Genomic DNA, 26,776 nt, shown 5'->3' on the forward strand with positions numbered 1-26,776 from the left:
TTTTTATGTAACACTTTACTTGTAGTATAATTATAAATACTCCATGAACGTCACATTATTAAGTATAAACATAGCCATGTATAGTTCAAATTTTTTTATTTTTTTTATTTTTTATCGAGTCAGCTATAATCACTTCATTTATAGGATACATGGACGGACCTGCAATCAGTACAATCATCGGTTACACTGTACCATTATAGGCTGCTATTAGCAACATAATGTCAAAAAGGAAAAAATTCTGGCTGCAAAAAAACTATTTAATAAAAAGTTAAAAAAGTCACCTCTCCTCCTGTAGTTCCTGAAAAGACTGCTGCACTTCTTTGAAGAGTTTGTTCCTCTCCTCACATTCTTCTTTTAGTTCACGGACCTGGGTCTTATACAATGTCTGGAAAACACAAAACACAGGTCAAATTAGTGTTCATTTCTAATCTCAGTTTTAGTCCTGTTCCAATCGCGCTTGTTTTTAATCATAGTTAGTCAACCTCATTCCGTTTTTATTTAGTCAATTTTTAGTCGACTATAAATCTAGCATTGTAGTCTTCATTTTAGTCCAAGAAAACAATTTTATTCGCCTAGTTTTAGTGGGGGCGGGGGGGGGGGGGGCTGTCAACACTTTAGTCTAGTTTTAGTCAGGACAATCATTTTACCCCTTTTGGGGCAGAAAATAATGTTGAACACTTCAGATATAAAACTATTTCACATAAAATTTTCTCTCAACTTGTTGATGAAAAACAACTTCACACACAATTACAGTATATCAACAAGTGGCTAATAAGGCTCTACGCTAAGAGCTAGTAAATTAGCCAGCATTAGTTAGTGGTCGGATTAACATTACTGTTGGAACATTATAGCCGTTGGATTAATGTTGCATTATAACTACAATTTACCTTTTTTTAACTGTTTACCATAAATCCACCTCATGTCTGTCCCATGTGTTTGTGAATGTTGCACTTGCTAGCTGCAGATTTGAAAGGGGGTGTGACACTATGTGTCACATGACAGTGTCACAGTGACAGACCAGCAGAGACAAGATTTTACAAAATCATATCATTTTCGTCTCGTTTTTGTTCATCACCTAAAATGTCCATAGATTTGAGTCAAGTTTTTATGAAGTGAAGTACATTATCATCTCGTCTTCATTAGTCGAAGAAAATGCATACTGATTTAGTCCCAGTTATTGTTTATTAATGAGGGTTGTGATTTTCTTTGTTTAGAATGTATTATTGGTCGACTGCTATTGGTTTTGTTCATTTTGCACATTAGAAAAATGCATAAAAATAAAAAAGAAATAATAATAAAGGGAATGCTTTGATGTCAAATTACAAATATATATAATTATAATATATATAATGTATCTATTTTCAATACTAAAACCTTTTAAGGGGTATAGACTCACAGAAAAATACTGTTCCGCTTCTAACTGGTCTTGTAGTTCCTTCATTTGCCCATCTGTGTCTTGTCTTTCTCTGTGGACAAAACAGGGACATTTTTACTCGATCCTTAGCCATGTCCAAATATGAAACGTGCATCGAAATAAGTGGTAACAAAAATTAACTGACTTGCGCAGCTCTTGATTCTGTTTTTCTAAGCTGCGTTTAATGTCCAGTAGGTGATTTGTTTCTTGCTTGAGCTGTTTTTCGGATGTTCGCAGAGAGTTGAGTTGTTGGTTCTGGGCCTTTAGGTCGTTCTGAGTCAGGTTGCGTTTCTGGGTCTCCTGCTCAATCTTCAGCGTTAGATTCTTCACCTGTAGGCATGGACAGAAGAAAAATGCTGCTGAATAGAGAGAGACTATGTTCTCCTTCTGAGATACTCCTGTATTTAATCAGTCTTCTGTGTAACAAACACACAGACCTCAAACTATGTGAGTACCATTAAAACTGCCATGCTCAGTAGCTGAATACAGCCCATAATAAACATCCAAGTAGTGAATAAACTGTCAATATTGGCACATTTGCCTATAGTCACTCACCTCCTCTGTAAGGTGGTCTTTGTGCCTACGTAGCTCATCCAGCTTCTGAAGCGCTTGTTTATAGTCACAGTCCATCATGCTGCTCTGCTTCTCCTGTTCAAGTATTTTGTTCTCCAGACGCAATTTGGCTGCTCGTTCCTCTGCCAGCTTCTGCTCCATCTCTGGGTTGTATAAGTGATACATGAAGATGCTTACTAAAGGACATTTCACAATGGTTAAATGTTTCACTTTCATACACTCTTCATTTTCCTAGGTTGGACCACGAATCAGGACGAGTACTACAAATTCTGAAAACCTTAGTGAATCTTACCCTTCATAGACTCTGACTTTGCACCCTCAATAGTTACTTTGATCTTGTTCTTATCTGTCAGCAGAGCCCTAGTGGCTTTATGGGAGCTCTCCTCCTGGTCCAGCCCCTGCTGCAGCACCTTGAGTTTGTAGGTCAAATCAATCTCTTTGTTGCTCTTCTCCTGTGCACAAACACAAACATGTTTTAACACACAGTACCAAGCTGAAATAGTCACCCATGGCCAAGATAGGATAACAAAATGACAACATTTTAACGTCCCAGAACCAAGTACAAAAATTAATTAATTAAATTAATTAATTAAGACAAAGAAAAATACAGCTATAAACAGTTACATTTTTAACAGTCATGTACAGTATCTGATAGGATGATGATGTTCGTTTTCGTTTATTCGCACATAGACAAGAAGACAATATAACAAAAACAGTTGTAACATTAAAATGCGTAGGAGCGATCAGGAAACCCATATCAGGTTTATAAAAAAAGATCTCACCTGATACATAATCTTCATATTGAGATTCCAAATTCAATACAGAAACAAATATAAAACAGTATATATAAAATACACTTAATAAACCAAGAGCATAAAAAAAAGGACTTTATAAGAATTCCAAAAAAAAACAAAAAACTGCAATGTACCTAGTAACACAACTCTATTAGGCCAATGTACAGTAATTTATGGACTATAAGCCGCTACTTTTTTCACCTGCATTTGACCCTGCGGCTAATACAAAGGTGCGGCTTATCCATCAGATCACAAGGGGGCGCACTATAAAGGAAGCGCAAGAGCGTCAGGCAGAGCAAAACAAACCAAGTGAGCCCAAATACAATAGGAGAGACAGAACGAGACCGAGACAATTTGCACCATCATTATGGAAATAAAGTAGTGGAAACCCGGTGCGTTAACATTAAAACACTTGCGGCTTACAGTCGTATATGTGTAACAAACTTGAGTATTCCCCAAATTTAGCTAGCGCGGCTTATAGCCAGGTGCACCTGATAATCCAGAAATAACTGTACATTATGGTTTTGTGCCTTCTGCTTAGTAAACATATTTTGAGTTTGATTTTGAAGTTATTTAATGATGTTGACTGAGCGGATATTTGGATATATTTGTTCCATATCTGGGCCCCCCTATATATTATTGAAAACTGAAAGAGACCCGTACGGCACAATGGAAGATGTAATGGATTTGCATATCTTGTATTGAGATTATGAATGTCTTTATTAAACTGAAAAAAATCTCTGTAAACTGAACCAGGATTGTGTTGATAAGAGTACAAAGTCTAAATTCATTCATATTCATAAATTGTTAAGAGATTTAACCGTTTAAAGAGAGGTGTGGAATGAGCTACAGAATTACTATAAGTAGCGATCCTGCAGAATCTCTTTTGCAGGGTAAAAAGTTTTTGAAGGTGAGCAGGATATGCACTTCCCCATACAGTATTGCAATATACAAGATAATGATATATTATACTATAAAGAGAATTTTAAGACAATGCTGATTAATTAAACTTCGCAATTTACTAATAACACCAATAGACTTGGATATTTTATTACTAATTAGGTGAATATGGCTTTTCCAACTTAAACACTCTCGATCATGACTCCAAGAAAGTCTGTTGAAGAGACTTGCATAATTGGGTTATTTCCTATAGAGACCAAAGTTAGGTTTTTTTCCTTCTAAATATAATAAAATTAAATTTATTTAAATTGAGGGATAATTTGTTCAATATGAACCATTTCGAGATATTATGTAGGTATGTAAGTACTTTGAGATCCATATGTGAGAAGAATAAATTAGTATCGTCTGCAAATAATATAGGAAACAAAGGAAAAGAGGCCGCTGCCAAATCATTAATAAAAATTAAGAAATAGTAGTGGTCCAAGGATAGAGCCTTGAGGTACTCTACATCTAAGGGTGGCACGGTCTGATAGACATCAATTTATGCACACAAACTGTTGTTTATCATAAATATGATTTGTAAACCATGTATGTGTAATTCCAGAAAAAACATAATGTAACAGTTTCTGCAGTAAAATATTATAATTGACAGTAGGGGTGTTAGAAAAAATCGATTCGGCAATATATCGCGATATTACAGCGCGCAATTCTCAAATCGATTCAATATGCGGCCGAATTGATTTTTAAACATAATTTTTTATGGGAATATTCAACAAAATGTCTTACTTAGGGTTAGGATGTACACATTAAGCATAGAAGAATGTTATATTAATGGAACATTAAGCCTTAATATTTTATTTCAGTGCTGTTCAAACATGAAAAACAGACTGCAACCTGAATTTTCAGATAAATAAATAAATGTTCATACAAATCTTACAGTGTACATGTACAAGTTTACTGATTAGTATTTTCTAAATTTGAGTTAAAAAAAAATCTCAATAATCAATTTATAGATTCGTATCGGGATTAATCGGTATCCAATCGAATCGTGACCTATGAATCGTGATACGAATCGAATCGCCAGGTGCTAGGCAATTCACACCCCTAATTGACAGAATTAAAGGCCTTAGATATATCCCCAAAAATTCCCTGGCAAAGTCATTTTTGTCAAATGCAGTATAAATTCTGTCAGCCAACTGAAGTAAAGCCAGTTGAATATTTCTTCCTAAACCCCAAAACTCTGCAAGTGCACCATCATTCTATTATAAATCAGTCCCTCCAGGATCTTTAAGAAGCATGGTAACACAGAAATGGGGCAGTTATTATTAAATAAACTATGATCACCTCATTTATAAATTGGAACTACTTTTGCAATTTTTTGTTCTCTTGATATTATATCAGTTTGATTTAGTAAAAATATAAGTTAAGGGCTTAATAATAGAAGAACTAAACTTAATAATTAAACTAGACTTGACTTCATCATGGCCAGCGGCTGAATCTTTCAAACTTTTAATTATGTCCATAATTTCTTTCTCAGTAGGAAAGTTAAAGCTCTGTATTGAGGGATAACTTCCTGTCAAAAACTCAGATGATGACCCAGTAATAAGCCATATTGCTTCAGATAAAACGGTTCCCAATATTAACAAAATAGTTGTTAAAAGCACATGCGATTTCAAAGGGATCACGGTAAACTTTGCTTTCATCATGAAACTGTACAGGATAAGTGGTGGAAGCCTTTTTTCTTATTTAGAAGCTGATTGATGACTCCCCATTTGGCTTCAATGTTATTTGAGGCCCCTTTTAACTCATCTGAATAGTACTTTTTCTTTATATTTCTAATAAAATGACTATGTTTATTTTGGTGCTGTTTATAATTACTATTATTCATAGGAGATGGATTTTTAATAATTTTTTAAATAAAGTCTAATCTTCACCTGCAAAGATTTGGGGTAAACCATGGCTTTTTTACAACACATAGTTTTTTTTGGTTTGCGTGCTGACCAAGGGAAAACATTTATTAAAAACAGCATTAAAAGAATTCAAGAAAGACATATGCTTATTGGGCATCATTATGAATATAAACATCATCCCATGGAACATCATCAATCAGCTTCCCAAAACATTCAATACTTCTTTTGTTGAACTTGTTAACCTTTTGCAAGTCAGTCAGCTTCTCTTGAAGATGCCTTTTCTCAGTTTCCATTTTAGAGAGTGCTCGTTTCTGCTGCTGAATCTCCTCTTCAAGGCCAGAGACTCGCCCTAGGAGATGGATATGGCAAGTAAATATTTGACACAACACACCTTTCACTTTCTCGTTTAACAAAATAAAACCATAAATGATTTCAAAGTTATTGATCTTATCTGGATAAGTACTTTTGGTGAAATATAATTAGTATGGAAAATAGCAGCAGTACATTCTACAAAGAGAATTTTTACCAACTTAAAAAAAAGAAAAGAACGCGTTTGAGTTAAGTTAGTCTAAAGTGAATATATTAAGTTTAAATAATTCTGAGTTCATTAAACTTAATACTTTGGATTGAAATCACTTTGGATTAACTTAATTTAGATGAATATATTAAGTTTAATGAACTCATAATTCATTAAACTTAATATTATTCACTATTGGACTAACTTAATTAAATCGAGTGTTACCAATTGAAGCAAACATTTTTAAAAGTTGGTCAACAATTCAATTTGTAAGCTTAATTTGGTTCAACAATTCTGTTTTTAATTGTGTAGTGTGCAAATGAGTGTTTTTCTTGTCAGGTTTCACCAATAAAATGTCACAGACAACAACGCATACTATAATAATAATAATGCATTGGATTTATATAGCGTTTTTCTATCTAATCAGATACTCAAAGACACTTTACAATGGAACAATACATTACTCATGCACTCAAACACGATGGCGGTAAGCTACTTAAGTAGCCACAGCTGCCCTGGGGCAGGCTGACGGAAGCGAGGCTGCCAGTGTGCGCCTACGGCCCCTCAGACCACCACCAAACATTCACACCTACCATGCACCAGTGTGAGTAGCACTGGAGGCAATGTGTGTGAAGTGCCTTGCCCAAGAACACAACGAGACATGACTTAGGTAGAGCAGGGATCGAACAGCAGACCTTCTGGTTACTGAACGACCATCTGTACACCCTGAGCCACGGCCGCCACACTGTGAAAGTGATTACTGATAGAGAAAGATTCACTGAACGTTTGAAGAAAACAGTTGAAGATTGTGACTAGTAGAGGTTAAGTTATCTAGGCAACTTCACAACTTTGCGACAGCCTCATCTGACTGTCAATGTTCTACTTCAACACTAATGTGTGTGCGGTTAACAATGATCTCACTTCATTGGTGTCTATTATCTGTCTGCATGGTTAAAATAGTGCTGCTGCTGTCTTTGTATCCTGGTTAAATAGAAATTGGCAAACTTACAAGTATCACGGCACCACACCTGTTTACACAATGAGATAAAAGTGATTCTATGGCAGTTTAAGACAGCTGCTGTAGTCGAGAACAACTGATTCAATTCATCCCAACAAGTGTCCAATTATTTACCTTTCTTATGTAAATTCATTCTCAAATGTTACAGGTGAAAACAGGGGAAAAACAGTGGTGTCCAACTGATATGTGCCCTTTATACTTGATAACTACAATGTGTGGGCTGATGGTTCGAACCCAAACTTGCTAGTATATTGTTTTCTTTTATCGCTGGCATCTTCTGACAAGAGATAAATGCATGTACCGTATTTTTCAGACTGTAAGTCTCACTTTTTCCCCCCAGAGTTTGGCTGGTCCTGTCAATTATACTCAGGTGCAACTTGTATTTATTACATCTCCATTCCTTAATCGTGTTGAATTCGTTTTGGGGATTGGCAAATACTTTTGGTGCATAACATAGTTGGCCAGAAGGTGATGGCGGTGGTTAGTAGTGGTGGTAGCAGCAGTATTAGTAGTCATGCATTACCGCCAGTGGCCCGCTTCTATTTAGCATGCTAAAAAGATGGTGATAATGCACCACAAGCACTCATTACAGCATCTGAAAAGAAAAAGGGCTGACGGGACGAAGCAAAGGCTTATTAATCCCCGTCCCTAGAATACATTTAAAATGCATTAATTATCAAGATTTTGATTCATACATTGATATAAAATACACTGTGGCACATTCCTTATGCGACAACAAGGATTTACAGCACCAAATGGCGCAATAACAACCAAGATTCTACCGTAGGCCACAACGTGAAGCGGGATTCTAGTTAAGGTAAGCCATTTTAAAGTAAAAAGAGAAACTTTTTCGCAGTTAGAATTGGAAGTTTCGTCCAACTGGAATTTGCTTGCTGCAAACGGGATGATTTCGGAAATTTAATCTGACACCCTAACGCCACTCGGGTGTGTGTGTGTGTTTCAGCAGCTTTGCTGTGCACAATTTTCAAGACTTCCTAATGAACTTGTAGGACAAGAGAAGCCAGTTATCTCAAATATACCTTTGGTCTTTCTGCACTGCTATGAGTCAGGTAACGGATCTGCATAAACTGATATCACTAATATATTTTGACGGTCAAATTCCTGTGTTAAGTAAAGCATTTATCTTACGCACCCAGCAAGTCACTGATGGTCTCTGAGCCCTGGCTATGCTCCCTGCGTTCTGACTCCAGGGCGGCCTGCAGGCTGATACATTCCTTTTCTAGGCTTAACTTGCTGCGTTCCAGCAGACAGCATTTGTCTTGCAGCTCTCGCGCGTTCACCTCCAGCTGCTGCAGCTGTTTGCTGTTCTCTGTCTGGGTTTTACGGAACCTCGTTGCAGACTCGGATTCAGCCCGCAGCAAGATGTTGGCTTCTTCCAACTGAGAGAGAGAGAATAATTGCGAGATTTACAAAACACTGCTCTTGGTTCACTACAAAACTTTTGAAGTATTGAGTTTGGCAGGAAGGTGTAAAAGAAACTTAGATCAATGTCTAGAGGAGCCACATACTAGTAACTTCAATCTGTGGCTTGTAAATCAAGTAAACTGTTACAGTATAGGGAACATTTCCATGCATACATTTTATACACATTTAATTTTTTGAATCAAGCTGACAAGAAAACCAAAAATCAATGAATAATAAATAAATTTATTCAAGAAAAAAAATCCTTTGTGTCCAAGTGCATCGTAAAACAAACTGACAAACCTGTTTCTGCAGATGAATATTCTTCTCATTGGAATTGTGTGAATTTTGATTCCGTCTTTTTAAGTCATCAAGCTGATCACGGAGGTTGTTAACTGTAAAATTAGGTACGACAAAACACATGAATAATTGTTCCATCAACTAATATATATATATATATATATATATATATATATATATATATATATATATATATATATATATATATATATATATATATATATATATATATATATATATATATATATATATATATATATATATATATATATATAAATTCACACAACATAATTGTGTTGATTTTATGATTTTGGCAAATTTATCAAATGTATTCATTGGCTACCTTTAAAAAGTGACCCAAAGAGTGTAATGACATGACGTGAATTATTTTAATAGTTACTTTCTGCTATCACCTTCATTTTCCAGACCGCGTTTCCTGTCAGCTTCACTCTCAGCTTTGCGGTGGCTCTCCTGGCTCTTGTGCTGCAGAAGGGCCTTCTCCCTTTCCAGCTGCCTCAGGCTTGACTCCAAATTCTTCCTGCCGGCCACCTAAAATCAGTCATTTCACATGTTGCACCAAATGTCATACAAGGTTGCTTTCACACTCCTGTGATTTTATCACTATATTAATGACAAACGAGAACAAAATTGAGTCTTTAACACAAATCCAAACCGCACAGACATTTTATGTGCGTGTTATTATTTCAAGAGCACTGGCATTCAACTGAAATAAAACTACAAAAAAGCCATGAAAATTAATTATGTGTATAAAACTATCCTGGAGGGAAAACTGGATTGTAGCGCCATCAAAATATTGCAATATAAAATATTCAAGTAAACTCTGCCTGTGCAGCAGGTATATCCTGGCAGTTATTGTTCTACCTCGTCTTCGAGATCTTTGGAGATTTTATCCAGACGACTTGTGGCAGCTCTGACGATACAGATAAATAATTATAAGAAACTTCAGTCTTTGATCCAAGTTTTTGTAAACGTCAAGCTCATGTACCTGAATTTGTGCTCTAAATCATCTTTGGCTTGCTTCTCATTATTCAGCTGCACTTCCAAGTGTCGAAGCTTCTTCTGTAACGCTATAGACTGAGAAGGAAAAAAATCATACATTTGCAAAAACGCCTAAATACAATGTCATCTTTGTTCTTAAGCAAACGCACTATGGGAAAAATAAAGGGGGGCACATTCATTTATATATAACTTCAAGTGAAAGGCACTCCTGTGATATGAACCAGTCCAGTTAAGAAGCAATAGTCATTGTGAATGTGAATCAATGTCATCTTCGATGGTGTAAACGGGACACTACAGACTGTCCAAGTGCTGACTACCTGGATGCTGTTTTGCAGGAGATCTCAGAGGAGACTAGCTGTCATCTCATCCTTAACAGGAAGTGTATACAGGAATTTTTTATGTCACAAAGAATTTCCACCTGTGATCCACTGATTGTTCTTAAAAGGAACCCCGATTATAATGACAAGTTTGCTCTACATGATTTATTTGGTTTTTACTAACAACTATTAGATTCCTTTTTCAAAAATTATTTCCATTAGAACCTTTATTTGGACTTATGCCGCCGCCATTGTTATTTACGTCGCAACACATTCAAGTGCGTAGTGACGTAGAATGGCGGCTGGCTCTCTGCCGAGCAATGTGAAACGCTGATAAAGAAAGCAAGGTAAGCCTCCGTAGCGTTCCTAAAGGGACGATCAAAACTCTTGAATGCGTCTGGTGAATGACGAGAGCATGGAGTGGGAGAGGGTGACTCTCCCGATCGCATGTTGTTTCTTTAGGAACGCTATGAGTTAACTTAATTTCATTTTAAATAAGTAAATGGTTATTCCCTAAATTAAGTTAAGGCTTGTTGGTTTGGTTTGTATGAATTATTTTATGGAGGCAAGAGAACAGGTTAAGTGTATTAAAGAAGTTATACTATTAGAAGGATGTTTGATAACTGTCGGTGTACTATTGTGTGGGCTTGTCTTATTATCTCCAATGATTATGTAATGTAACTGCTTGTAACGTCATGTGGGTATTTTATTATTGTGGATGTGTGGTAAAGAATGCAAACCTGAACAAGAAAACAAATTACTGTCTGTAGTGTGAAACAACTTACCTCTCCCTTTGAATTATCATTAATAGATGAGGAGTTGTTGGAAGCATTAAGTAACCTAAATAATGAGGGGGGGAAAAAACACAACCTCAATTGACATCTATGTTTCCTCTAAGTACATATAATAAGTGATCTCATGTCTTACTGGTCCTCTTTGAAGTAGGTGAAGCCCACAAAGGGGAGCTGATTTCCAACAAATGCTTTAGGTGTGGGGAATGTCTCTACATCACCTTTGTCATCTTCAATCTCATCAAAGTTACTGGTGTCAATGTCACTGCTCAACTCTGGGACCACGGGTGCAACGGCTAAGTAGAAAAAAAGAAATGACAAAGTCCTACATAATAAATGTGAACATTCAGGTTCATCTAATTATCTGTAGTGATACTAACTCTCTCTGATGGTATCAAAGGTCCACTGGTCATTCCTGAAAAACGGGTGCCGCTTGATCTCCTCCACACCATTCCGTCCCAATCGAACCTCCCTATTTAAAAAAAAAAAAAAAAAAACAGAAAACAAAGAGAGAGAGAAAACAAACCAAGATTACCTTAGTCTACTGTTCAATTTTGCTGTATTGTAAAAAAATATATTAAAAAATAAAAAATAATTAAAAAAAAGGTGCGTTTTAAGATATGGTGAGAAAACAGCAACAACACATTTAATATTACTAGCACTGGAATGCTTTTATTGTTTTTTTTGCATATACAGTATGCTGTATTTTTTTCAGATGTGCGGATGTGGGAGTGGGTCTAAAGCAAGTGTGTTACCAGCAACAGAGATTTATGGCTAGTAGTTACACAATGCTACAAATACCACCAAAAATTCCCATCCATTCACTAGCACTAGCACAGTGTTCAGGAGAAGTTGGAGCATGTCCCAGTTAATAGGGTGAGATGAAGGTTACACCCTGGACAAACCTAATGTCAACCAAACATCAAGTCCAACAACCATTAATACCAATGGGCAATTTAAAGTCTTCAATTAACATAGCTAACATACCTGCACATATGTTTTGACTGAGAGGAAGCTGGAATACCTGACAGAACCCAAACAGAGAGAGCATGCAAGCTCCACAAAGATGGCTGTTAGAAGCAATTCAACATTTAACAAAAAGTTGAGAAATTATTTTTTGTTACACTATTGCTGTTATAACAACGCTCCTTGCCAATACAATTTAGTCTGAGGAAAGCCAACTGGGTTCCCTTTTTTTGTTTTCATACTCCATTTTTAAAGAACATGCATCTACATTTTGGAATGAGCAGACAAAGAGCAATGTGCCCATGTAAAATGTGTCTGCTGTTGCTGCTATTGATTTAGTGTGGCTGATTATATCGGCTAATATTATAATAATAATAAAAGTGGGCCAGAGTTTTGCCGATTATTAATATGAACAAACTATGATGCTACTTTTTTTTTTTATCTGCCAATGAATCAGTAATCATAATTTCTTTCCTGCCACATATCGGTATTGGCCTAAAAAAAATCCATATTGGTCGGACTAACCCTTCCATAAGCATTTGATGCAATGCCAGCCAAGCCATAATAATCCTCCAGTAGAGCAATCTTGTACCTCTTTACACAGTTTATTGGACCCAACAGTGACACTTAGAGGAAAACATTGGTGGACTGGTGGAGTTAAAATTCAAAAAGAAAGCGTGAGCCATTTCCATACCTGTCAGTCAAGAAGGCGCAGATTATATTCTTTGCATCTTTGGAGATCTCTACATCACCAGGAAAGCTGAGAGAGTTTTTATGGTCCATGATCTTACTGTAGGTTCCCACCAGTGAGTCAGCATAGAATGGTGTGTCACCTGAAAGTGTGCAAAACGGTTGAATTAATTAACACTACTGCTTGTGAGAGAACACCCACACACCAAACAATTTGGTAATTAAAGCGGGGAGAGAAAAAAAATACTGACCAACAAGCATTTCGAAGATGAAGACCCCAACAGACCACCAGTCACATTCTCTCCCATAACACCCATCACCTCCCTGGGATTTCAGCACTTCAGGTGATATGTAATCAGGGGTTCCAACTGCTGTGTCACAATGTACCATACCAGTCTGTGACACAAGCCAAAATGTAAATAGTCAACACATTTTTACAAGCAGAATTTAAATTATTGTGCTAAAGCTCTTATTAATGCCTAACCTTATCCTTGCCAAGAAATACAACAATGTAATCTCTGGAATCAAACATCCGTGAACTTAACTGACATTTTAGGAAACTACAGCTTTAAAGTTGGCCAAAACATTCAAAATGAACTTATGCATGACATCACACAAGATGTTATCTTATTGCACAACACCTCTCAGGGTTCGACATTAAGCCTTTTCGGGTGGTGGTCCGACATGGTGGCCCTGCCAGAACCAGCACTGCGAGTGTTTGCGAGGGAAGCGGATGTTGATTTTTCGTCAGGGCTCATTCAAGGTTGCAAAGACGTTCAACAACAGTTTTAATAGTCACGAACAGTTTTGTCACAAGGAAATTTGAATAGGTTGGGCCACCATTAGTGAACTTCAGGTGGCCCGACACTTCACGTGGTGGCCATTAGGCCACTGATAATGTCAAACGCTACCTCAGTTCAGCAAACATCAAAGAATGCATCCTATGTGTCATTTTTCTCAGTATTTTTAGGCAACATGTATTCCAAAAGAAAGACAATGCTCAGTAGAAAGTAGAAAAATGTATGTCATGTGAACAAAGAGGACTCAAAGCACAAGACTTCAGCGTTACTATTCAAGTTTTTCACTTATTAGCAAAGTTGCTCTATGTAGCAATTTGTCCCAAAATATCTTTATAATAGCCTTTTTATTTGACTACTGATGACTCCAACATCTTCTAATTAGCAGATTAACACCTTAGCTATTCACAATAGGCACTCCTGCAAGCCTCTGGCCAATAGTTTTGAGTTTGAATTTCCTGCCCTCTGTCTGTGGATGTGATGTCATGCGCATTGTGTACGTTAAGAAGGGAGTGTGCAGTTTAATTTTTCGGCCACAAGTGGCAGTAGTGATTTTAAATTAAATTGTCTGCATTGAGCAGCGCTGAATTGGTATTTTGGGGCAAATTTCAACATTGAGCAGCTTTAAAATAAGTGTTAAATGTTGCCCACTCAGCATCCATTGCGGCCTGGTCATCCAGGAAGATTTTACCCAAACATAAGGGTTGTTTTAATATTTCTTTGTCCAGTTGGGGGGTTAAGATTAGGGGATGTCGCTAATATTTTTCAACTGTGGGCTTGTGAAGCCCTTTTGTGATAATTACAAATAAACTTGACTTTAAAAACATATCCTACTGGTGCCATTTGACAGCATGTTACAGCATAAAACTCACAGAGTCCATCTTCATGCATGTGCCGAAGTCAGCAAGCTTGAGGTGTCCGTTTCTGTCGAGCAGCATGTTGTCTGGCTTGACATCGCGGTGAATGAAGCCCATCGAGTGGATTGCATCCAGGGCCATCACCACCTCCGCGGTGTAAAACTTGGCCCATTTCTCTGGCACATCATAAGTGCTGGTGAGGTTTACCAGGTCACCTCCTGGCATATACTCCATCACCATGTAGAGGTAGTGCTCATCTTGGAAGGCACAGCACAACTGATCAAACAAACAGGACAAGCCCCTTTATAGATAATTACACACCATGTATCTGAAGAAAATGGCTGTAAAAGTACATCAGTGTGTGTTGATAAATGTCATACCTGCACCACCCATGGACTGTTGGCAAAGGCCATGATGTCCCTTTCTTCCCAGAAGAAGGCGGAGTCTGAGCGTTTGATCATCTCAAACTTGCTAAGAAGCTTCATGGCGTAGACTTTCTGAGAGGCTTTATGCCTGACCTGAATGATGGTGGTACACACAGTATGTACGTTTGGTGCTAATGCCTTGCTAAATGGTGCTTTATCAGACAATACCAAATTCAGATACATTTAACGCTAATAAATCGGGGCATGTCTTCAATTTCAGACATACTCACCAGTTGGACCTCACCAAAAGCTCCTCGGCCAATCACTTTAACTCTGTCAAAGTCATCTGACTTCATCTGCAGGTCTCGAACTTGTCTTATGACATTCTCATCTGAGAATAAATTGTCATGAGTATTGTCAATATTTATTACAGAAACATAAAATAGTTTAAAAATAACACCACTACTCTGATACATGAAATACTTACATCTATTTAAAAAGGTTTCAATATTTTTATTTTTGCGAAGAGCAGGGTAGTCCAAATCTAAGACCACAGCATTTAAGGAGTCCTGGGGGAAACAAAAGACTTAATAAAGTTAAACGAACAAAAGAAAACACAAAAAATGTAATGCATTGTGAGCAAGTTCCTCAATCATCCCAAAAATAAATTACAGCTACTACATTGCCTGCCAAGTAATGATTTTTTTTAAAGGCCCAACATTCAATGAGTGATAAGAATTTTAGTTCAATAATTTTACACTTTGCTGGCGTTTTTGTCCTCTAACATTACAACTTGTATTTGGAGATCCTTGTCTGCACACTGGATGAATCAGTTTACTATTAGAAGCCTCTTGCTACACTGGCCCTGGCATTCTTGTTCTGACAAAAGATATGATCGCTGTTTGTCTTGACATTTTGTTTGAACTTTGAAGTTTGTAAAACTCAACATGTCAGTAACACTTATAAGGAACACAGCATCAGCTATAACACAAAGTGTGGCACAAAGTGTCAATATGCAGAAATAACAAGAGTGCTTCATATATTTTCAGAGAAATCCATGTGTACATTTATTTGATACTTTTCAAAGGACCGTCACTCTTCATAAAAAAAATAAGACTTCATTAATATGTTGTACAGTGTCACTAAGGTGCATTGCAGAGGTTGTCACTTTTTTACTTGCGACTGCCACCTCTGACCTAAACCAACATCCTCCATGAGCATGCCCACACACATACACAGACAAAAACAAAACAAAAAAACATGACGTTCCCCTCCAAGAAAAAATAAAACACTGATTGTATTTACCATGTACTACGGTCAGGTCATAACAACAATTTAACCAATATGACCCCCCAAAAAAGTGTTTAATTGCAAACACCATATTTAAAAAATAAATAAATGCAGATGACTCAGAAAGCAAACAGGTTCAATAACAGCAAATATTCAGATTTATAGTTCTAAGAAACTGTGCTGTGCTTTAACCTCCCTTTCTTTACATCTTGCAGAGGCCATTACAAAACACAGTATGTTTACATTGTGTGACACGTCATATTGATATAGAAGAAATGCACTTAGACATGTAACAATTATACATGTATTTAAAAAAAAGAAAAGAAAAGTGATACAAATTTAATACTATATCGCCCACCGTTTGCTAAAACAAAGAGCACTTACCAGAACCAATCAGGTGTGAATACACTGCTAATACACTCTTGGATGATTTTATTGATTGAGAGGTATGGCTCAATGCTTGTGTGAACATCATAGCATGTGATGTATCTCTATCCCTTCCTCTTCAAATTTCTCATACTTGTTTTTGCTTTTTTTCAGTGTCTTATCTGCCTCTCCTCCTGCTATTTCAAACGTTTCCCCACTCGGCTGCAGTCAAACACTCTTGTTTCACCAGCCCAACAGCACTTCCCCATTAAAGGACTAACCTCACACAAAGCTACTATTTAAGGGAAAAAAATACACATGCAGGGGGGCGGAGAAGGGCACATGGGGAGGAGGAAAAGGGGTGTGCACATACAAATACATGCGCTAGGATCTCCCAAAAAGCAATCCAGGAAATGATCCACCACACCCCGTGTTTGGCAGATAATTTCACTATGACATAAAGATAGTCCCTGTGTGCAACTCATTTCCTCTGTGGCCGCATTTGGCTTCTACTTACACTCAGAAAGTTCAGAAATCCACAAAGCACTGCTTGTTTCCCATGATGGTACAGATCCATGGTTTACTTAGATGTTTGAAAGAATTAAACAAGATCTTCAGCAAGCCTAAGGTTTGCTTCTGTGGTTTCTTTGCAATTAAGTAGTGGTTTTGTCACATTAGGATATACAGAGACCCACAATTACACAGCTGAAGATAAGCCATTCTATTTAAAGAATTTGTAAAGAATGGGGTTTCCTTAAAAGTGATGCTACTATTGCCTGCACAGCCAAATATAAGCCCCTTTCTCTCTGCCATTCCTGGTACATCGAAAGCATAACAAGAGAGTGGGCATTCATTCACCCTTGTAAAATAAATTTTGATCTCAATGGGTTTTTATCTGGTTAAAAAAAATATATATTGTTTTCATGTAAGCATAGATCTAAACGCTGTCAGTGCAAAGTCTTGTGAATACATCTCGACTACTACGACTGAAGTCTTTGCTGTGAGTGTAAATCCATGTGGAAATGATGCCATGTAGTTCACAGGAATAAATGGACAGTGATTTCTTCACACACGTGCCGGAGAAACCATCATTTCATTTCCACACTCTTTGGGCCCTGGCCGCAGACATGAATTCGTGTTCACAGCAGAAATTTGAGTTGCATTTACAATACTTTGTACGCTTTTAGATTCAAACGCACATTAAAATAATTCAAACTCAAAAATTTAAATTTGCACTCTTTTCAGCGTGGCCCTAATACTCTTTCATAAATCAAGTTTTTTTTAGAGGAGCTTTTACAAAAATTCAAACAATTATACTACGGTACTATTACTACAGTAGTACATTTTAAAGCAGGCTTGACATGTAGATTTATCAAAAGCAATTACGTTACCCTCAAAGAGGAGGTAGAGTAGATGTTTGAGAGACTATTGACTCCTTCAAGTCCTTGTTTCACTAGAAACAAAATAAGATGGTAGGGGACAAGGCGGCACAGGTCACATGAGCTTTCTGCACCACCTTGAATGGGACAAAGACCAAAACAAACAAGGCTACAACTTGAGATCAAGTAGCAATAGATTAAGTATCCATCTATCCATTTTCTACTCTGCTAGTCTGTTCGTCTTCACCATTTTGTGTTAACAATGATGTAACCTAAGCGCCAATAAAATAGTGTTTGCATGCAATTATTGTATTCTTTCCCACACTGTTGCAATTGTCAGTTTTAATGGGAACGTGAGTTTCACTTTCACAGATTACCCAGTTAGGGCAAGAAAGAAATGACAAAAGTAATTGGTTGCCCGTCCGTTACCATGAGGAAAACAAAGCACAGTGCTGCAATATTTGAGATCACTACAATCACCAAGCAAACAGTCCCTATCGCTAACTCTACAAGCTCACTCTGACCTAAATGCACATTCATTCAGCGAGTTGTCATGATAAGTAGGAATGAATACATAAACATGTTGCACTGGCAGCTCAGAGACACCAGTGGTTCTAAATGTCTCTTCAGTCAAATGATGTAAATGCTTCTTCAGAAGACATTTTTCCTCCATTCAAAGCTAGTCTCTCCATATACCTGAGATAGGGCCAAACAAAGTGACTTCAGCTATGAAGGCATTGTCAGCTGGGACTGGCCAAATGCGTAAAAACCACAAGATTTTCTCTCCAGTAGTATTACACACTCTAGTATGGAAGTAACAAGTAACTATAACAAAGGAGAAAAGACGGGACCTGACACAAGAAAAATGAAGTACCTTGAATTTCCTGCCAATAGTAATACCACAGAAAATGCCAACAAGAGTCCAGAGGCCATTTATCAGCTACTTAGTCAAACAGCCCTCTATTAATATTAATCAACTGACAAGTGTCTGAGGAAGTGTAAAGCCGAATGGACAATTTGCACTTGATTCCATGAGATACTTTTGGTTCTGCTACAGATTACTTCTGGTCTTCCTCTTTTAAAATTTGGTATCCTTCCACTCCAGGTCCCATGCCATAGTGTAATACTATTTCACTAATCTCTTTGTGATGAATACGTGCATCTATCCTGTTAAACTTACCAAATTGTGAATCATTTTGCCCCCACAGTCAATGGATTCTGGATAGTTGCTTGGCAACTGCAGCAAAATGCAAAATGTGTCTGTTTATTTAGATCCCCATTTCATATGCGGATACTATACTATTATACCAAGAAGTATTGGCAATATCAGGCGCTGCTTTTAGCAGTTAAATATACTGTAATCTTTGCCAGAAGACCTTTAATATAAATGGTACAATTCTTTGAATTTGACTGTCATAGGGAGGCTACATGGAACTTTGGTCCATCGACCCGCGTCATTATTGGGCAAGTGGAATAAAAACAAGAAGCAGCCCCACAAAAACAATTGAATGAATGTCACTGTTTTGATTGAATTCCGGCCATTTCAAAAATAGTTCTCAAGATAAGCGGTGGGCCCAGCAGAGTGAAGAGGACTGGGGTTGGCATGGCCCATAAACTCTCCCCACAGACAACAGCAGGAATCCAGCAGTGGCTCTCAGACAGCACAGTAAATGTGCCCTCGGGGACTAGCAAGAGTGGGTCTTACCCTTGGATTTGAATGATTTCTGTCCCATGCTCCTGTGCCCTGTACATTTTTGGCACCAAAGGTTTTTTAATATAGTACAGTCAACTGAGGAATGTGCTGGAAAAATATAGCAAAGGGAGGAACTTGGTGTCCATGAGGTCTAAGGTGAATTATTCTTGATGATCTTAAGTGAGGACACAATTTCAACTAATAGTGTTAATGGTGGGGTTTTAATGCTTTTTATGTTGTGACAAACTTCCCATTTTCTCGCAATCTAGTCCAGGGCACAGGTTGACCTCAAATTCATTTATTTCTTCAAAATACAATTAATCCATTTCAGGGACAAACTGTTGCATCATACCCTGTTAAATGTAATTAGTTGTGTAAATGCACAGTATAAATCCAATGTGAAAAAACAAAATTTGTATATAAGAAACTGTAACTTGGGTCATTGACATGGTGCCGGCAGGCACCAGGTAGCCCCCATAGGACCACATGTGTAGCCCAAAGGCCTGTTCTAAAAATAGCTGATGTGAAATGTGATTTTCTAGGAATGTTGGCAAAGCGATCGTTTGAAAATGTAAACACCGGCACAGATTTATAGAACTAAATTATTGCACATGAAATGGATGGATAGATTATTATTAAAGTAAATTGGAGCAAATTTATTATTTCAGAACTTCTGAGCAGTGACTTTTCAACAATGCACATTGCACGCACGCACGCACGCACCAAACATTTTAGTGCTACTGGCCATTTTCATGTGAAGACATTTTCAAGGACCAAAATAAAAACAATGATTGATGATCACTCACCATAGCTGAACTTCAACGAGCGTTTGTTTACAGAAGGGCACAATGCAGTGTCATGGGGTTTGTTATTCATCCAACCATTTTCCGGGCAACTTATTAGTTTAGTTTTAGGTTTATTTCCACATTTTTGAACAAAAAATTTAAACATTCAAGCAAAAAATACATCGCGTGCAGGTGAGGTAGAAACCCATTACAGGCTTATCAAAGACCCCCAACCTAAGGAAATTAAAATAATAACAGTAACAACACTAACAATACAGTGTAAAACATCAACTATATCTTCTACCTAATTAGATTACTATTAAATTTAATCAAATCTGGGATAGGCTCCAGCATACCCACGACCCTCGTGAGGATAAGCGGTTCAGATGATGGATGGATGGATGGATGGATGAGTATCCCATAACCGCACACATGTTGAAAACAAATCTGTCAAGCTTCTACAATACCAAATGTCTTTGCTTTCAAAGATTCCTTGGGTTTCATTTTATATCTAGATAAAGACAAAGAATCAGTTAATAAGTGCACATTCATATTCCATAGCTGGACTCCATGCCATGGTATCTTAATGAAATATGTCCTCGAGATGATATATTGGTAGGTGCAAATTATTGGTTTGTCTGGTTGAATAATAATTGAGTTAAGAGTTACAAATGAAAAATGTTTGAAAACTTTGTGGCAAATCTCAGCCAATGTACTTCTGAAGTTGCGTGTAGTGGCACCAAATTGTCTAGTAGTAGCAGTGGAGGCTTTTCACACTTAAAGTGACAGTGACCAGACCACTGCTCGTATATTTGAGGTGGCTTTCGATATCGGTCTAATTTTGCAACATCTGACCGATACAAGTGAGGTAATTTTCTCCCATATTGGGCCACTAATTAGCAGTCTGATATATATATTGTGCATCCAGAGGAAATATCACTCGGTAACACTTTATTTTTTATTATTTTTTTTTAGAAATCTCTGCAAGTGTTAAAATTTTTACTTCTACACAATGTCCCATCACTGGTGTACGTTGGGGGCAACCTGGTGCACACGGGCACCACGTTGGCATCCCCTGCCCTAGCGTCACCCCTGGTTGTACTGGTAATAAAACGTAGCACTTGCCTCACTGACTACGTTTACATGTAGGCAATAACAACCCTTTAAATCTAAATACAGTATTAGCAATATTTGGGTTTTGAAAGTCCATGTAAGCGCATGCACAAAAAGCCAAATGTGCTCTTATTTGGCTTATAAAAACCAGAATAAGACCCCTGGGTTACCCCTTTCATAGCCCAAATTCTTGTTCATATAAACGGCATTCGGAATACCTCGTTTGAACAGGGGATTGGTTTACATTGTGCACATGTTCTATTCTTCTTCTGCATCTTCTTTTCTTCACTTATTTGTATTTGCAAGGAATCTTGGTCTTTGTAGTAGCGATTACCATTGTTCGTTCATTGAGGTGAAGTCAGTGTGCACAAGTTCAAAATTATTATTTGGTCTGGGGGAATGCGGTTGTCATGTGGGGGGCCGCTTGGCTAATAAAATGCTGGGCGAAAGCCAGAGCATGTATGTTTAATACAAAAGGCCATGCTATTCAAACAAATAGGTTTACCTAAATTCCACTGCTGCCATACTATTTTTACTTCTTTGCCGTCACACTGGTAGCCTCCCTACCACTCAGACAAGCAAAATCTACAGTATTATTTAACTACACCATTTCAATGAATCTTACATCACTGTTGTTTAGCTTTGGAAGGAAGGAGGAAATATGAAAATCACAAGCTGGTTATATGTTGAATTGTGTTGTTATTGTTGCTACTGACTGCATACAAGCTTGTGAAAATGAATTCAGTGTGTGCATTCATAAGTACACAAATTTGTGCATACAGGATACACAGTGTATGTATGTTTGTGTAGGGAAAAGTGACTGCGTGTGGGAGGGAATGTCTCACCAGAAGGTTGACAAAGCTGAAGCGAGATGGAGAGTGTTATGTGTGGGAGCCTCCCTCCTGTTCTCTGTGCTGCTCACTTACAGCCTCATCCAACTAAAAATACACTAAGACTAAGGATCCATTCCAAACTCTTCAACAGATCCACAAGATAAGTAATTTTCAAATCTAAGACCAAAAAACATAAAGTGCAGATGCTATACTGCATGACTGACCAATTGTTGTTATGGCACTTTTATTATTGCCCTTTAATTGATCCAACTTGTTTTTTTATTTTGTATGAAACTTCCTTAGATATGTTGTTCTAAAACATGGGTCTGCAACCTGCCGCTCTAGGTACACATGTGGCTTTTTCATCCATCTGCTGTGTCTCTCTCTGACTTAAATATATTCTACGTTTGAAACTACATTTTCATTTTGCGTACCAAGCGCCGATGAGCAACAACTGGGCCAAGATTTATTTATTTATTCAACCCCCGGTAGGCCCATTAATATAGTTTTATTTTAACATATAATATTTAACCTTTAATAAAAGGGTAATGCAATGATGTAATGCAATGATGGAGTCAAATGAACTGGTCAATAATGAACAACTTTTTAAACATAATGAGCACAGTAGGGCTGAGCAATATGGCTGAATAATGTTTCACGGTATAAGTATTTTATATTAGTCAATGTTGGTAACTATTGTTGTTTTAGCTATATAAGAAAAACAATTAGGTTGATTAAAGACAAAATTATAAACAATTCAATTATTTTATTATGTTTTACAAGGAATGTTTGTGTGTACAGTGTACACTGTAATGTAGTGCAATGTGCAATGACGTTTACATCCATGCTCCTTCAGCAGTGTAAATGCTTATTTGCAGAAAACGTTATACTCTATCGTTGATACAGTTACATTAACCTAACCTTTATTCAATGTCTATACAATATAAGTGTAACAAACTATTACGCTAATGGAGTGCATGCATTACAGTTGCCCAACCATCTTGGGACTTTATCTTTTTAAAGGGCCCATTATTGCCACAGTCCATTAATGTTTAATTCACCTGATTGTGACTGCTAAGGGCTGGAGCGAGCACATTAAACACCGAGAACCCCTTTACTTCTACACCACAAATCCATCCAGAGGTGTTTAATCAGGTTAGTATGCACAATACAAGCTTATTGCAAGAGTTGTACCGAGTCGACTGGTCTTTTTTACCTCAATAAAGCTATACAAGGCTTTTGCTCGGCATGTGTAAGCCACACGCACAAAGTACAGTTGTGTTTGAACACAAAAATGCTATTACACGTCACCAAAATTCACGTGCACATCTGTACTCCTGTCAATTTTAGCCTCTGAAAATATCAAAACAATTGCCGCAGTATTTTAGATGTTTTGGGCACTAAGCCTTTTTCTCACTATACAGTGCGCTCATAAGTTTCATAGCCCTATGGTATGTAAACTCAAGCACAACTGTACATGCATGCACACACCTCTTCATTAGTTTGAGTCAACAGCTTCTTTTTCGTGTGCCCACTCGGCAAACGAGCATGCAGCAACTCGGCTGCGCTCAAAACACACTTTTGTGCTCGGGTTGCTGTTATCGGTTACCATTTGAAAATAGTATAAAGGGAAATTTGCAAAACACCATACAGAATGCACCAGTCAAAAGTAGACAGGATAGAAAACAACAACTATGTAGGACAACAAGGTTTAACCACAGAAATGTTTGACAATTTAACAAGAGTAAACTAACTTTACAAAGTGTTGGGTTTTTTTTGTCATTCCTAGCCATACATCTTTAAATGTTCCAATGACAAGTCTGTTAAAACAGTGACCAAAAGTGCTTCACATCACCCTTAAGCAAACAGCTCAGGCCAGGGGTCATCAACCTAGGGCTTTATAATTTATATCACAGTATAAACTGCATCTCTTTACGATAACTGTATATATCACGGTATAGAATTAAGTTTTTTTGTTTTTAAATAAATAATTTGCTTACTGGTTTTACATGGTCCTTTATAGAAACTGTATGGATAAAAAAAAAATATATATATAAAATAATTATTTAAAACAGCAAGTTTATTCTTTATTTTTGATTCATTGACATACCAACAACAAGAATGGAGGATGGAAGCCTAGTAGATGATTTGGTATTGTAAACAGAAGTGACTAGTTGGACCAGATTGCAATCAAGTAAAAAAACAAAAACAAAACACCCATCATTCTTCTTTATGTATGCCAGCTTTTATAGATTGATAGAAAGCTTACATTGTTTAGATATTTTTAATTATTAACGGTTAATGCATTGATGGACTTTTTTTGTCAGAGTTTGAAATGTTCGACAGTATTTGAATGCAGCCGAACGCTGTCAATTGTTTACGCTCCCGCTGCAGACTTATATACAATGACAGACTAATTAACATTCTTAGCGTCCTTAATTGCCAATTAAATACAATTTTGAGGTGGTGTCTGTGTGGACGTTGTAGGTCGGCAGTCGCGTGAGGATGAGTCAAGCTGGCCGCCTGCGAGCCGTGCGCCACACCGGGACGCAGATACGATGACGTCATCAACATGTGCTATGCGGTGACGTCATCAACATGCCCTACTGCGGTAAGACGGTAGTCAAAATCTCTACCTTCGGCAAAATGTATACCTTATATTGAATATACCGTTTATATCGCCCATTTCGAAACTGAGCTGTACATCTTGGGTATTAAATAATGTGAAGTGGGGTTTAACAGAAATCCCAGCTATCTTTCAGGTGGCAACATTGCTTGCCGTTTTCTGTGGATTCGTTTTCACATTGATGAAAATATCTCGTGATGGCACTATCAGGATCCACACCTTAATGTAAGGATTTGTACCGTGGCCAAAACCATAATTCTCCACAACATTTAGAAAAAATTCATAGAAAGGGTAGCTTATTTATTTTAATTTTATTATGTTGGTTACACAAGTATCAGTGCCATACAGTACTTTGTAGGGGTGGGCAATTTACAAAGTTAACAATCACTTAATGGGGTAGGTCCTCGAGAGCCACTGTCCTGCTTGTTTTCCATGTCTCCCTCCACCAACACACCTGATTCGATGAATAGGATCGTTGTCAGGCTTTTACAGAGCTTGCTGCGATGAGATGATCATTTGCGTAAACTGTGTTAGAAGAGGGAGACATGGAAAACTGGCTCTAAAGGACCAGGGTTCCCTACTACTGCCTTAATGGATTTTACCATCTTTTAATATACGTTTGAGAATTGGAGATGCACAATAATGCTTTTTGGAAAACTTGCTGTAGCAAAGGTTTTTATGTGTATAGCTCAAACTGACATTCATGATGCCTCATTGTTTCAAAAACGTGTTCACTTACAAACGGCACCTCTGTCGTTTGCAGCCGCAAATAGCAACAATTCATGGATAACTGATGGCCAAAATAGTATTAAGGGGGAAAAAAACGCTTTTAAGCGGTTTTCACAGAAAATTTTTGTTGGACACCCAAAAAATAATAACATTTGAAAAAATAGTGGGAAAAATATCAGTGAATAGGTGATTCTGTGGGTGCATAACCGCAAGTATGCGTGTGTCTACTCCATTTTACCTCCAACTGCGTCAACAATATAATCCACAGCATTCTAGATGATCAATTATCGACTAATCAAGTATGATGCCTATTCCTAATAATACACACATAGAAAAATTTATAATATGTGATGTAGTATCTTTCTTTGTCCCTCTCAGTGCTCAGTGGCTCTATGGAAATGGAAAACCAAGCTCAACATTTCCAGTTGTGTCCAAGGCATGCAAGCTACATGACTGAGGTGGAGTGTGACATTTTCAAGCCATTTAGGACTTGGACATCTGACAGACACTGGGTCTTCATCACTGAAGTGAAGCAACAAACCAAAAAAAGGCCACAAAGAGGCCTAGCAGTCTCCCCAGAGGAGGTGCTGAGTAGAGAGACTGACTTGTTTTGCAAAAAGGAAAAAAAAATTGACCTGGGCCACCATCCCGACCGAGTGCCTTATAAGGAAGTGTTTCTTCCCAGCTAGCACACTGATACCGGTACCGTTGTTGCTCGTCTAAGAACAACTCGACTACACTCCAGAGACAAAGCTGATGCTTTGGCTTTTGTGTCAGGGTGAGGTGAGACTATCCACACCTTGAGGATCCACACATTCAAATTGTTCCGTATGGGATGTGTAAAGTGGCATTCAAGTCAGACAAAAAGTGAACAGGAAATGCTGCAATAGAAAAAGACATTAACATTAGTGTGTCCAAAATAGGGAGAGAGATAGAGTGGAGTGGAGCATGTAAATAGCAAAGGATATTCGAGACAGGGAAAGATATGCAGGGAATAAACAATGAATGATAACCAAATGCACAATGTTGCTTATATGACCGTGACGCAAAGATGTGCAAAAATGTTTTTAATGAAAAGACATCCATTATTTATAATTTAAGTGTTAAGCATCTCGCACCTAAGTCACAGTTGAATTTAGTTTGAGCCTCATAGCACAGTTAAAGTACCCGCAGCGTGTCAAGCAGACCTAAAAGGAGGGACAGGCTACAGGCTGAAAAGACAGAACAAGAGATAAGGCTAAAAAGTAAAAAAATAAAGTGCAGTCCTTTGTGGGGACTTTGAGCCCCACATACAGAATAGTTGCCAACTAT

General features: G+C 37.5%; 1 protein-coding gene across 2 annotated transcripts in view; it reads right to left on the reverse strand.

Moving 5' to 3' along the window:
• The window catches only part of rock2a (rho-associated, coiled-coil containing protein kinase 2a), a 44,454-nt gene that overhangs the window by 11,678 nt on the left and 6,000 nt on the right, over positions 1–26,776 (reverse strand). For both annotated transcript variants that reach the window (XM_086094177.1, XM_086094178.1), the window contains exons 2-21: positions 15,139–15,220; positions 14,942–15,042; positions 14,667–14,804; positions 14,302–14,562; positions 12,884–13,028; positions 12,637–12,775; positions 11,357–11,448; positions 11,113–11,272; positions 10,971–11,025; positions 9,855–9,943; positions 9,731–9,779; positions 9,262–9,397; positions 8,852–8,943; positions 8,280–8,526; positions 5,834–5,940; positions 2,280–2,439; positions 1,970–2,130; positions 1,560–1,744; positions 1,397–1,466; positions 282–385 (exon numbers count right to left, since the gene is read on the reverse strand). In XM_086094177.1, coding sequence (XP_085950303.1) covers positions 282–385; positions 1,397–1,466; positions 1,560–1,744; positions 1,970–2,130; positions 2,280–2,439; positions 5,834–5,940; positions 8,280–8,526; positions 8,852–8,943; positions 9,262–9,397; positions 9,731–9,779; positions 9,855–9,943; positions 10,971–11,025; positions 11,113–11,272; positions 11,357–11,448; positions 12,637–12,775; positions 12,884–13,028; positions 14,302–14,562; positions 14,667–14,804; positions 14,942–15,042; positions 15,139–15,220 — 2,573 coding nt within the window. The remainder of the gene's footprint in view (positions 1–281; positions 386–1,396; positions 1,467–1,559; positions 1,745–1,969; positions 2,131–2,279; positions 2,440–5,833; positions 5,941–8,279; positions 8,527–8,851; positions 8,944–9,261; positions 9,398–9,730; positions 9,780–9,854; positions 9,944–10,970; positions 11,026–11,112; positions 11,273–11,356; positions 11,449–12,636; positions 12,776–12,883; positions 13,029–14,301; positions 14,563–14,666; positions 14,805–14,941; positions 15,043–15,138; positions 15,221–26,776) is intronic.

Source organism: Leptonotus elevatus, chromosome 14, assembly GCF_054856555.1.
Source record: "Leptonotus elevatus isolate MCC_2025b chromosome 14, RoL_Lele_1.0, whole genome shotgun sequence".
Classification (NCBI taxonomy): Eukaryota; Metazoa; Chordata; class Actinopteri; order Syngnathiformes; family Syngnathidae; genus Leptonotus; species Leptonotus elevatus.